Source organism: Sturnus vulgaris, chromosome 4 (assembly GCF_052056855.1).
Source record: "Sturnus vulgaris isolate bStuVul1 chromosome 4, bStuVul1.hap1, whole genome shotgun sequence".
Taxonomy (NCBI): domain Eukaryota; kingdom Metazoa; phylum Chordata; class Aves; order Passeriformes; family Sturnidae; genus Sturnus; species Sturnus vulgaris.
Window position 1 is genome coordinate 31,921,481 of NC_142246.1, and position 12,280 is coordinate 31,933,760.

The 12,280-nt window shown below is 45.3% G+C and overlaps 1 protein-coding gene across 1 annotated transcript in view; it reads left to right on the plus strand.

The window, feature by feature from the left end:
• The first annotated feature begins 2,177 nt into the window (after window positions 1-2,177).
• Window positions 2,178-12,280, plus strand: part of ENPP6 (ectonucleotide pyrophosphatase/phosphodiesterase 6) — a 32,257-nt gene continuing 22,154 nt past the window's right edge. Inside the window, exon 1 of the mRNA XM_014880488.2 lies at window positions 2,178-2,691. Coding sequence (XP_014735974.2) covers window positions 2,436-2,691 — 256 coding nt within the window. The 5' untranslated portion in view covers window positions 2,178-2,435. The remainder of the gene's footprint in view (window positions 2,692-12,280) is intronic.

A 12,280-nucleotide genomic window follows, 5' to 3' on the forward strand; every position in this document is an offset into this window, starting at 1 on the left:
AGTAGAAGTGTTGTCTCTGAATACAAGTTCTGCAGGGCTACCTCCCATCCTGCAAGTCCAGCCAGGGGCAGCAGGAGGATGTACACATTCCTTTCGGGTGTGGCAGATCCACGGCTGAGACCCTGTGGGGTCTGGAGATGGCTGAGAAGAGTGGTGACACTCCATAGGTGTGACACGCAGCACGTGCCATCCCTCAGGCCGGCAGCTGTCCCCAGCACTGCCCAGGCTGTCACGTCGCCCAGCAGCCTGGTGTGCAGCTGCAGCCTCGTCCCTGCGGGCAAGGCAGTGGCAGCCTTGCACAGGCTGGGACGCTGTCACAGCACCGACCAAGTGCCTGGGTCACGCAGGCTTTCCTTCGCGTGGCAGGATTTGTGTGTTTTTCCTTCAAAGTTCAGGCTAGAGCTTGACAGCACTGCCTGGCTCTGTCTGCTCAGGGGACCAGGACCTTTAATCATCCCGGGGGACCACAGTCCAGATTTCCCTCTCATGGGCAGGAAGTTTTATGGATGGCCTCAGGGCTCAGCTGTCTCTGACACGAGGTGAGGCACAGCTGTGTGACCCTGGGTTGGTTTTTGCTGAGAAAACTGCTGCTGCACTGTGAGAAAATAAATTAACTACATCCAAGCAAGATAAGAAAAATCAAAACATAGAATTAAAGTCAAGATGATGATAGCTAGCAATGCAAGGCTTTGAAAGTAAATGTTATGTGAAGAGGGATAAAGCCCTGAATGACTAGTTCCTATGTTGCTTTAAAGATCCCTGAGCTGGAGCATAGAAATTCTCTAAGTCTTTAGCTAAGATTTAACTGATATGAGGGTATGTCCCAAGTGCTGGACTCCAAGACGGGAATGGAAAAAGGGGTACATGGGAAAAAAAGGTGGGAAAAAAGTGGTTGGGCACATGACAGAGAGGGAGGTGTCCATGAAGAGTGCATTTAGTCCACTGCTAGGGAGGAAGCGTGAGGAATTTTGCTGAGAAGGTGAAGCACAGGCAGCTGAAGGGCTTGAGCAGTTGAGCTTGTCTGCAGGTTCCTACTCCATCCTCTTCCACCTTCTTGGAATGACCACCTCCTACAGAAAGTCCCAGCACCCCTTCCCTGCCAGGCATCTTTTTTATTGAGCTGGAAGCCCTGTGGGAGGAGGGCATGGACAGCACGTCTCCAGCCCTGTCCTGGGAGCAGTGACCTGCAGGCAGCAGCTCTGGCTCGTGGGCACCAGCACCCAGTACAACATTGTGCAAAAGGCAAGCCAGGACACGAGGGGGGTTTGCAAGGATGTAAATAAGTGTTTGGGGAAAGGGGGGCTGAAAACTGTCTCACCGAGCTTGCATCAGCCCAGTATTTGGTAAGAGGTAATTGGATGTGCTGGATGTGCAATGGGGAGCTTTGTAAGGAGCAAGGAGAAGTTGACGCCCACAGTGGGGTTGTGGCCAGCTATTGCAACCTTCCCCAGGTGGAAACATCTGCAAAGGGCATTTCCCACAGTTAGACAATGTTATGAATGCTATGAAATTCTTTTATGGTGTACAGCAGGTGCTAGCATTGTATTAGAGGTATAGTTCCGTGAAGGAGAAGAACCTGGTGATGACTCATGACTAAAATGTGAACATTTTTTCTTTTTCAATACGAAATTAGGCACCATCCAGTACCGAATATCTAAATATTATCAACAGCCAGAAAATAAATGTATCAATTATTATCTAACTGAAGGTAGATTTTTCTGCTGGTGCATGAGGAGTTGGACTAGTTTTAGGGCAGCACTGAGGGAACAGAGAGGACAGGGACCTTTGCAGGGACTCGCATCCATGTAGAGAGCGGTGAGTTTGCTTAGCTGGAGCTCTGCGGTACCGCCACGCCATCGAAATGCTGGACCTCAGCTCACACATACTGCACTTCCCAACTGGGGAGATGCTTCGTCCTAATCTAACTCCGAGTCCTATCAGAAGCCACTGCCGGAAAGATGCGAAGAAAGCCCGCGTTCGCGCTGCTGGAGATGCGAGGCTGTGTTTCAAAGGCTGCAGCCCCTCTCTGCGAGACCCCTGCGAGCCGCAGCCCCGGCTCGGAGCTGGGCTGAGCTGGGCTGGGCTGGCCGGGAGCGGGCTCAGCTCTGCCCGGAGCGCGCTGGGGCTGCGGCTCCTCCTCGCCGTGGCCAGCGGGCACCGTGCCCGCACCGCCTCGGGAGTGGTTGCGGAGTGTCCTGAGACGCTCCAGCTACTTTTATGCTGCGTGCTCCCCATCGCAATTTTTCCTGCAGCTGGGAAGTACCAAGCTCTTCCCTCAGCCCGAGGTTAATCATCTGCTTGCAATTAACCTGTGACCTCCCACGCCCGCGGCGGGGGGCAGCGCTGTAGCTTTAACGCGGGCGCTGGAAGCGGGAGGGGGACAGCAGTGCCAGCTCCGGCCCCGGAGCGCCGCAGATCCCTCGCTGCCGCCTGCCATGGGGAGCCGCAGCCTCCTCGCTGCCCTCTTGGCCACTACCCTCGCCGCCCTCCTGCCGCTTCCCGCCGCCTCCTCGGCCCACCGCAAGCTCCTGGTGTTCCTGCTCGACGGCTTTCGCTTCGACTACATCGATGACAGCGAGCTGGAGGGTCTGCCGGGCTTTCGGCACATTGTGAACATGGGGGTGAAGGTGGATTACATGACCCCAGACTTCCCCAGCCTCTCCTACCCGAATTACTACACACTGATGACGGGTGAGTACTTGTATTTCTGCGCTGTGATGCTCCTCAGAGCTGCCAGCTCCCCGTGCCGAGGTGGAAGGCAGCTCCCTGTGACTTTTTCTTCCAAAGAAGATATAAAAATAACCCAAGTCGTGCTTTTAGCTGGGAGTTTAAAAGCATTGTGGTATCACAGCCCAGAATTGCTTCTCTGAAATGTGTTCCAAACTTGAAAATGCCACCTGGAAATAATTTTTGAAGTTCCCTTTTGCTCATCCAAGGTGTAGCTGGGTCTCTACCTGCTGCCACCTCAGCATCACGGCCAGCTGGGGCTCCCTTGTGAGCACCAATGGGGGCTACTGCATGTATATAGAACAACTGGAAATGCATGGAAGATGAATACAGAGACTGCTCAGGGGCTTTAATAAAAATGCATATGAACTGCGTGTGGCTACATTAAGAACTCATTTTCAGTCAGCAGGTCTGTTTTGGCAAGTTCAGCATTACATTTCTTTTTGAACTGTTTGTATGTTTTCTTAACTTTGCTCTAAGTCCTCATATCTGTAATAATTCAAAATAGCCAAATCAAAAAACAGTCAGAATTTTTGCTTTTACTCCCCTGCAGCTTTTCAGAATGTCCAGAGGAGGCTTTCAGAAAATTGGGGGGACAGTCATAGTTTTCATGATGCTGATTTGCTTTAATCTTCTGTGGAGAAACATGATTACAGTGATATTAGGAAGGTGCAGAGAGTAGAGATGGGCCAATTCCTTCAGAAACAGACACCAAGGAAGCGAAAATTAAGTAAAAAACCCCCAATAAAATAGATTTTTTTTCCTGGAGTTTCTACTTGGATTTTTCTCTGGAGTTATTGAATAAACAAGAGTTTCTACCTAATGAGGAGGAACAAAAAAAATCTATCCTAAGATATGTGGCACCTTCCGCTATTCTTGGAACAATGCAGTGCCCAGTGATTCATATACTGCTTGCTGGGAAAGCAAATAGATGCCATTGTAAGACAAAAATCTGACCTCAGTTGTGCCCAGCTTGTTTTGAAACTGCTTAACCCTTTCTTCCCTCTCTCTCAAGAAAAGCACTTTCCTCTTGCTCATCGCCGATCAGAGAACAGTATAAAATCATCACAGTTTTGGTTTTGATTCTTTTTCATTATTTGGTGCAAATATATGAATGCAGAATAAATGTCATGACTGAAAATAGAGGTGTTCCACTCCAGGCCATGTTCTTTAGGTGTACATAGGCAAACTGACCTAACACTTCATAGGTGTAAAAATTCTTTGGATGGAGCTGTTAAAGAGAAGAAGAAGAAAAGTGAGTGACATTTCACTCCTAAATACATTTAGTCATCACTCCTATTAAGTGTATACGTAAAGTGAAGTCTATGATCAGCCTTTTGAATTTTGAAAACCTCCTACTTTTTACTCACAAAAAAGGAGTTTTAAGAGATTAAATACCACTACTGGACTTCATGTTTTCAGTAGAGCCCTGCACCTCAGCCTGAAGCAATAAGGTAATCTGTGAGACCAAACTCAACTCTTCTTGCAAGTCTCCCAGACGTTATGATAAGGATATCAATGCAAATACAACTTAATTGCAAATAGCAATTCACCTTCCTAACACATGAGTCACACTAGAATTAAGTGGGTCAGGAACCAATTGAGGACTAAGTTTAGGTGATGAACATTGCCCAGCAGAAGAGCCAAGACTGCCCTTGAGCCCTTGGGGTGTTAGTGAACCCCATGACTGTATCTTGGCATGACAGCAAGGTAAATCCCTTAGCTGCACTGTTCATACTCTTTGGGGCCATGGTGCCATTTCCACTGAAAGCAGGTTTTATGGGGTGGTGGGGTTAGGAGTGCAGACCATGTGGCAGATGTAGTGCTAAGCTGTGTTCAGTCTGCATCGATTAAATTTGCAAAGCTAGGACAGGTTTTTGCAGAAAATTCAGCATGGCAGGGTGACATAAGCATCCTGCCATAGTGACCTGCTTAGGGAATGGCAAGCTGCTGTCTCCCTGGTGCTGCTGTATGGGCATGGGGAAACTTTCATCACATCTCACCATCCCCTCTGCTGTAGGCAGACACAACTGTAACTGGTTTTATTCCTATTGGTGACTGGGATATCTGGGAGTTAAATGCTGCCAGTTTCTTCTGGGAAATCAGGAAAAAGTCATTCTTCATGCTTTGTCCTATGTTGCTGTTTCATGAGCTGCTAAGAAAGTTGCATTTTAACTTCCAAAATATTATCTTCATTGTATGTTGGCATCTTTCAGCTAAATCAGTTGAAGAAATTGCACATTCTCACCCCTGGCTTGTTCTTTATATCCTACTTTGGTTTTTGTTTGTTCTTTCGTTTTGATAAATATTCCTGTCTATTCTTTCTCTGCTCATTCACAAGGCCTTACGGTTCCATATCCACTCAGGAGCATTCACAGCTGCCAAGTCTTGGACAACATGTGCATGAAAGTGTTGTGGTTATATTACTTGCCTCTATTCATTCTTGTGATCAAAGCCTTGCCCTTCTGCTATTTATCTCATATCCATGCAACCATCATGACTCCAGAGCAGCAGAGTTATTACTAAATGGGAGAAGTTCTCCATTGTTTCTGTGGCTTTGGAGGAGGCCAGTGGACTCTGACCCTCAGATACTATCACCATTGGGACAGGTCAGTCTCCTCAAACATGAACTCACTTCCTCCTCCTGCCCAGACCTGCAGGCAGAGGCTATGGAGATCAGCAGCATCAGCCCCAGTGCTTATCAGTGTAGATGCCAAAGTGCAGCCTTCAGCCCTGCCAGAGCACAGATCTCTGCACGGGCAGCTCACGAGCAATGGCAGACAGCACAGCTGCCCACCTATCTGTAGGATCTTCTAGTCATAATATTTTACTTTACCAATACTTTCAAGAGGGCAGCCCAACTGAATTTAATATTCATGGGAAATGGCAAATGTATGGAGACTTTCAAAGCTATAACCAAATAGATGCAACCATAACTGTTGACCAAGAGCAACATATCTAATTAACATATGCTAATGAGAAGCACACCCCTTTTCTGCAGAGACAGGGTGCTGGGTGAAGCGCCAACACAGCAGGACAAATAGGGTCCAGCCTGGTGAACAAAAAGGATACATTTTGGAAGAGAAGCGTGGGAGGGAGGTGACTTGCCTGTGGTCATGCAGTCCTGCAGGGCTATGGCAGAGCTCTTTATGTGTCCCCCTCCTGCTTATATCTGCTGCTGCTGTTAACCTGTGAGAAGATCATCCCCAAGTCACACAGCCTCAGTCTTCCTGCAAGGCACTGCATGGCATCAGGACCTGCTACTTGCCTGAAGAAGCATCAAACAAAAGCCAAATCTGGGCTGGTGCAAAGGGGTCTCACTGACAAGGAGCTGGAGAAGCTGTTCTGTTACAAAAACCTGGTGCTGTGCATGGTAGCTCAAGGATGTGCTAGCTTAAAATCCAACTCTTTGAAAACAAATCTCTAGCAACTTCCTTTTTTCTATGTTTCTTAGTATTGGCTTCTACTGTGGGAGAAAGATTCGGTTTTAGGCGGTTGGGTTGTTTTCTGAGACTGAATGCTACCTGGTGTCCTGGCTCTCCATGGTGCAGTTACAATATTGCAATTGTTGCCCTGAAAAACATGAAACGGAGAATTAGGTAAAAGGAGATGTTGCAGCTGCGACAAAGCTTTTGCAGGACTCTTTGTGGGTTTGACAAGGGAGGGAAGAAGGAATGCAAATATGTCTATTCAAATAGGCTGCCTTAATTATACCCTGTGCTGTTTGTTTTGGAAAGGAAGGAATTAAGACCACAAGCCACCTCAGGTTGTTATCCTGTGGGGAGTTTTAAATTTTTTCCCTTTCCCTGCTGTGGCCTGGCTCTGCAGGGAGCTCTCATGCCAAGTTCAGTGGAAAGTCTGAGGTCTCCCTTGTAACCAGTGCGAGCAGGAGTTACTGCTGCAGAGAACTCTATGCCAGAGCTGTCGAGAAAAGCTGCTCATGCTCTGGTTGGGTCTCCTTTACCCAACAGCCTGCAGGTGTTGGAGGGGTGATGAAGGACTCCCTGCAGCCCAGCTCTCCTGAAGTCTCCCCCAGCTGTGAGCATTCAGGGGCACCTCACATTTCCAGCTAGCATAAACATAAAGTATCTCATCTGAGATAGAAATCCCGAAAGCATTTCTTTTCCAAGATCATAACTAGAAATAAAGTCTTTCTGGCAGGTCTTCCATGTGGATGTGCCAGCTGCCTGGTCAGCTGTGGATTCCCACATCCAAGAGTCATATTTCACTTGGCCTCCATGGGAAGCAAAGGGAGCCCTTGACTGCAGAGATGGGTGGGGAACTGCTTGGAGAGGAGCCAGCAAGGAGCTTCCATGTGCCTCTTTGGGTAGGACCTGATCTTAAGTAAGTAACAGAGGGGCTGTGAGGTCCCCTGAAGCTTGAGGGGTGGAGGAGAAGGTAGACCAGAGGACATTTCAATCTCTTGCACCCAGAGTGAGGGCTGTGGCCTTTACAGGGGTGTCCCAGGCTCGCTGTAATAAAGTGATGATGCACTTGGGGCTTGTCTAAAATACAGGTGATGTGTGGTGTTTTCTCAGCCACTGCAGCTCATCTCTACATATGCCATCACCTCCTCCTCTGCATAGCAGTAGGGAACATGGCAGACATGCCATAGGGAACAGGGGTGACATGACAGAGCTCCCACGCATGGGTGACATCAAGGTCCACTCTGCCAGACTGAAGATTTCACCCATCTTCCGTGTTTCAACAATCTTCCCTTCACTCCTCACCCTTGATGTTAATACTTAACTGCTGAGGGACTTTGGTGGATGATGCTCAAGTCTAACAAAGTCTACATCTGTTCTCTCCTGTGCACAGCAAATCAACATACACTACATACCACTTATTTCATGTTTTCTGGGAGAAAATACCCTTTGGGCTCCCAACCCTAGAATCCTCTGGAGTCTGGCTGATGTGCACACATACTAGAGTATTTACTATATATTATGAGAGGTTTCCTGATTAAAAGCACAGCAGCTCCAGGCTTCTTCTACTCAGTACCTGAAGGAAGCCCAGCCTGGTAATGGTTCTAGTGGATGCCTCTTTTCTGCTGCACAGTTAATGGCATCCTGACTCCAGCCTGGTCCAGAAAAAGATGCTGACAATATCTGTTCAGCAGTTAAGCAAGTTCTTAACTATGTAAGTCATACCTACATGTTTTCTGAGGCATAAAAATTGGAAGGATAGGAGTACAACAGGGAAGTTTATTACATAGACATGAACTAAAACTATCTCTACTTCACTGTCCAAGCATAGAAAAAACCTGTAAGGATACAAAGTGCACAAAGAGTTACAAGAGAAAATTATTTTTTCTTTTTGGTCCTCTCAAACAGTTACAGATGCCAGCAGCAGCAGAGATTTAAAAGGTTCTGTTTTTGACATACAGCTCTGAAATCAAGTCTCTTCCTATTCTTGGATTCATTAGCTTTCCATTTCTAAAACTCTGTGTTGGGAAGCAAAAGAACATGAATAAGTCTGTGGTAATACTGTTAACTGGCAAGGAAAGAATACTATCCCAGCAAGAACAGGCTGGGAAACATAGTGGGAACCAGGAAGATTTTCATTTTCACATTCTTCCTCTTGCTTTGTTTACTTACCACCTGTAGAAAGGCTGTATCAAGATTTTTCTCTTTCACACACAAAATATTGCAAAAATCTGTGTTTGCTTTCTACTATTTAAAATATTGGAAACACTTCTAAAATGTAGAACAGAAAGTTTTTTCTAACACAAGTTCACAATGCTACAAATTGAAATACAGAGTTTTTTCCTTCTTACTAGCTACAATCTCACAGCTCACAACTAGTGTACCTACAAAGAGCTGTTAGCTAAGTAGACACTCACATATTAAGGTATTTCTTAGCCCAGAACTGAAGTCACTGCCAGAAGCACATACTCTGTCTAATAGTGCAGGCAGCAGCTTTGCCCATTGTTCTGTCCAGTGCTTGGAGCTTTAGTGCCCTTGAGCCACACCCAGCTCTGGAGGTTCAGGGGTCCCAGAGTGGACCCTGAGCTCACCACAATTCAGGAGAACAATCAACAGCTCAGAGTCCTGGCTCTCCAGGGACACAAGACCTGACTTCCCACACAAGAAAGCATCTGCAAAACCTCAGCTGGATGATTTATTGGCAATTTTTGTGCACCCCAGCCCTGGCCCCATGATGAAAGCATTGAATTAAGATTTTCGAGCTCTTACTAAATTAATCCCCTTTAGGGAAAAAAATTATGCTGTGTATAGCAGAGATTTTTTTCTGCGCTTTTTGATGTGATCCTACTTGAATTGCAAAGTCTTGCCTGATGCAGGTTAAGGTGTTCATGCTTTGGGTTTGTCTGATATTAGAGGTCATAAAAATTTGGAAAGACTTTGCCGGCAGACCCCTTTGGAACATGAATTGTCCATGCATATCATGCAAGTACAGTTTTTACTTGGGAGTCTGCAGATGGCAGGGCCACTTTGCCCAGGCCAGCATTTCCCCCAGACTTCTCATGAGCTCTGGCCTTCTCCAGGCTACTTAGGGTTTAGCACGTGGATTTTGTTTTTACCCTGTGGTCTTTCTCATCAAAGCAGAGCAGGTGAGACCCATCAGGGGAACAGTAGAGCAGAGCATATATCAAAGCTCTGTTCTGGGGACAGCAACCACTATATAATACTCCAGAACAGGAATAGAGTGCTGGTGACTTTTAATTCCTGCTTTCTTCATCCCTATGGGAGGCAGCATGAGCAGAGCATTTCCCAAGGCAAGTCATCCAGCTGTTTGCATGGAGGAACTTAACCCTTTCCCAGACTGGATAGCCCTGTGGCAACCTGTGCTTGCATCTGTCCCCCTGGCTCTTGTCAGTTTCCAGAGAGTGGGTACATCATGGTGGGACTTGAGAGGAAAGGTCTCACCACAGTGGCAAGGCATATATATATATATAACATTGCATAGTACATTTAGCTAAATGTGTGTACTGATGTTCACCATCAGATTCCAGTCCCTTTGCTGCATTGGCTAACACACACACACTGTGGGTTCTCTGGATAAACCTGATTTGCTCAGTGCAGAGATGGCAAATGCCCCAGGAGTGCTCTGGTTTCCAGATCTCACAGCAGCCAGTGCAGGGTGCACAGCACGAGCATTGCTGTGCTGCTGCTGCTGCTGCTGTGGGTGGCCAAGTGGCTGTGTGTTTTGCTGGTTTTTTAAATTTCGTCTTTGTTTCATAGAGATTCATTTGAATGCTGACGAAAGTGCCTGGAGACATGGAAATGTGCTTTAGACAAATGCTGTATGAAGTGTAGTGTCCAAGTAAGCTGTAGCATGCAGACTTGCAAATGCTCTTGCTGGCTCTCCTCCAGAAGGATACAGCAATTATCATATTCTTGGGAACTATACCCTCTTTGTTTTCCTCCGTTGCTTGAGGAAGGAGTAATTTTTACTACAATTACAGTGAGTTTAAACAGTGACATCTGTATGCTGAAACTGCTCTCTGCCCTGTTTGTATTTTTGAAATTCTTAAGATAACGTTTGATTAGAGAGAAAAGCTGCAGTAATGGAAGAAATAATAAATGAGGAATGTTATGGTAGCTCTCTAACACCATGTTGCTATTTTGATAATGATCAAAAGAAGCACAACAAAAGTAATTTTTTTAGGCTGGAGAAAACAAGTGAAAATGGGATATAAAAAAAAAGGGTTGGACAGGTGACCCAAAAGAACCTTGAGAAATGCCCTTAATTTTGTTTACAAGTATCCTGGGAGGGAAGGGGCAGGGGCAGAAATGCCAGTTAGTCCAGGGCTTTTCAATCTAGTGAGCAAGGCTAAGAATAGCCATGGTTGAAGATTAACAAAGGTCAAAAATAAAATTAGAGATCAGCCATATTTTTGAGCAGTGTTTACTGATGACAAATCAATAGGAGCAACTCAAATTGGGAGGATCAACCCAAGGAAGAGATTAATTGGTTGAGTATTGATGTCTTTCAAGGAGGTCTAGGGTCTTTCTGAGGCACAGGCCTCAAGTAAGCAGACATGAATGGCATTAAATGGTCATGTCTTTTGATTTGTTGCTCACCTGATTTTCTTTTCTGATCCTGTGAACCAGGGATGTCTGCAAAGAAAACTGATGCCTTGTAGTCTTCTACGCCTCTTTTTCAATAGCTAAAAAAGGATTTGGAGTCCACAGAAAATTGAACTAATCTAATGTGGAGAACAGAACACAGTACTCTGTGTTAGCTCAAACAGTTAATTAAATTTCCCAACAATACTATAAAGAACAATCTCTTCCTTAAAATGTGGACAGATAGCAGACTTTAAGTCCTATAGAATCAGTACCAGCGAGAGCTCATTGATTCTGTATGAAGACTGTACAGTACATCATACAGATACCTAATACGTAGGTTTCACAGTGATAGAGCTTCAGCACTGACCTGGAGGTTTCCCAGGCTGGCACAAATTGCCTGCTGCAGTTTATCAGGTTGATAGATGTTTAGGAATACATGGACTTTAAGAAGCTGAGGTTGTCCTGTAAATTGTAGGGCTGAGGTTTTTGATGCTCTGTAGAGACATCCTTTTATCTCTTTTGAGACTTACAGAAAAGAGAGCACTTGGCATCCTGAAGAGAACAGATTACTGCCCATCCAATCCACCAATTCTTCTATATTAACTCTATTTGGATTAGTATAATAAGTGGTGACTGCCACAAACTGAGGCCACTTTTTTCCTCTGGGAAGGAGGAAATGTTCTGCATAAATGAAATACTTTTTAGTAGGGAAGGAGAGTTCAAAATCCACTTCAAGATCACATGCACCCAAAGTATACAGTCCTCTGATTTAAATTATGTTTTTCAGAACAATACCAAGGTTATTTCAGCTTTGATCACCATGATCAGGCTCAAAATAATCAAAGCCTGTTATCTGGATCCCTGTAATAACATGACTCACCAGCTAATGAGGACTGTGTCTATCACATGCTTCAGTCGTTGCTTTTTAAGATATGTAAATAATGAACTTCCTGTACAATTTATTTTCAACATTTCTTTTCCTATTTCTGTTAATTCATCTTCAGAATAATTATTAAAATATCGCATCTTCTCTTCTGACAATTACAAGAAGATATCTCCCAGTTATTATTTACAAGTTTCTTGTAATATGAAGTTGCCCGAGTTGCTCTCAGATATATTAAGAGGCCTGAACATGTCTGATGAAATTATTGCTGTGCCCACAACCAAGAACAAAGCATGATCATTACAAGAAAAAAAAAAAAAGAAAAGCAAACAGTAATGGAAAATAAAAGTAACATATAAATATGTTTGCCTAGTTTTTGCCTGTTTGCAGAAAAACAACGTGTCCTATGGATAAAGATGAAGAAATGCAAGTTTCTCAGTCTTTGTTCTATGTTTCCAATTGTGCTCTTATCACCTGTTCACAGCTTTCTTCCCACAGCCCTCTGGTTGTGAGTGCTGATACCTTAGAATGGCCTCAGACTTGGCAGGTATTGGCTGTGTGGAAAGAGCCAGGTGTCAGCCAAATATGTGGCGCTTGTGGTCTGCTGCTGACACAGTTTGTGTGTGGGGCTGGGTTT